Source organism: Gavialis gangeticus, unplaced genomic scaffold (genome assembly GCF_001723915.1).
Source record: "Gavialis gangeticus isolate Ggan-Ray unplaced genomic scaffold, GavGan_comp1, whole genome shotgun sequence".
In the NCBI taxonomy this organism is placed as follows: Eukaryota; Metazoa; Chordata; order Crocodylia; family Gavialidae; genus Gavialis; species Gavialis gangeticus.
This window is the reverse complement of record NW_017729025.1, coordinates 33,872,741-33,873,801: the sequence shown is the minus strand read 5'-3', so window position 1 is coordinate 33,873,801 and position 1,061 is coordinate 33,872,741. Positions and strand designations below refer to the sequence as shown.

The following is a 1,061-nucleotide window of genomic DNA, read 5'->3' as shown; positions in this document are numbered from 1 at the left end:
GTCCTCACACGCCTGCCCTCCCCCAGCTCAGCTAAAGGTTTCGGTCTTGTCTCAAACAGGTTTCTTTTCCCAATCCCGCATAAGGCTGGTTTTTATTTTCCAGAAGGCCAGTTAGGAAAAGCATTCGCAGCCCCTGAAGAGCCAAGCCCTTGCCTGCCGCGGCGGTGCCGGATCTGCCACGACTGCAGGGCGCGCGGGACCGAAACGGGGAGCAGCTGTGGCGGCCCTCAGTGCCCAGGCGCGCGGCTCCCCGCGCTGAGCAACACGAGGCCGCGCCTTGCTCTCGCTGTTGAGTGATGGACGATGACACGGGGCCAGTCATCGCCTCCGCGGCAACAGAGCGGCGCTGTGGGAGGAACATTGCGCGGACGCCGCGCCGCTCTCGCAGCTCCGCCTCGGCTTCCTCGGCCCGTGCTCTCTCTGCGGGCCTGGTGCGCCCGCGGTACGGGCAACCGCGGGCCTCTCTCCGCCCGCAGAGCCGCGCCCCGCCCTCACCGCCACAATCTCACACACCGGCCGCCGCCCTGGGACCAGCGATGCGCGTAGCTTCACACACACCCTCCCAGCACCGACCCCGGAAACACTGCCGCCAGCTCCGCCCACCGCCCCAGAAACAAAGCACTGCGAGACGCCCTGCTGGATGACGGATACAACCTGCAGCCAATCAGAAAGCCTCACTCCACTCCACCCACAGAAGGCGGGGGGAAGGGAGGGCTACACTCTCGAGTGGGCAGGATGCCGAGCGCTATAACTTGTCATTGGTAGCTGACGAGGATCGACGTCTATTTTATCCAATCCAAACGAGGCTACGGAACATTTTCCATAGGACAGAGTAGCTGGCAGGAGGGGCTTAGAAAGCAGTGTTAGGTTACTACTGGCCATTGCGAGTGATTGATAGACCGCTGCACCTGTCCGGAACCCGGCCGTTCCCTAGCTGTGCCAATCCAGCGGAGCGGCGGGCCGGTAGGCGGTGCGGGCTGCGCCGGGAGGCCGCAGCTGATCGCGGGGGGTTCGGCGCCATGAGCGGGTCGCTGCGGTGCCTGCGCGCGGTTCTGCGGCCG

General features: G+C 65.1%; 1 protein-coding gene across 1 annotated transcript in view; it reads left to right on the top strand.

The window, feature by feature from the left end:
• Positions 1-303: 303 nt before the first annotated feature.
• GLRX5 (glutaredoxin 5) overlaps positions 304-1,061 on the top strand; it is a 13,043-nt gene continuing 12,285 nt past the window's right edge. Inside the window, exons 1-2 of the mRNA XM_019519905.1 lie at positions 304-442; positions 999-1,061. Of these exons, the coding sequence (XP_019375450.1) occupies positions 304-442; positions 999-1,061 (202 nt within the window). The remainder of the gene's footprint in view (positions 443-998) is intronic.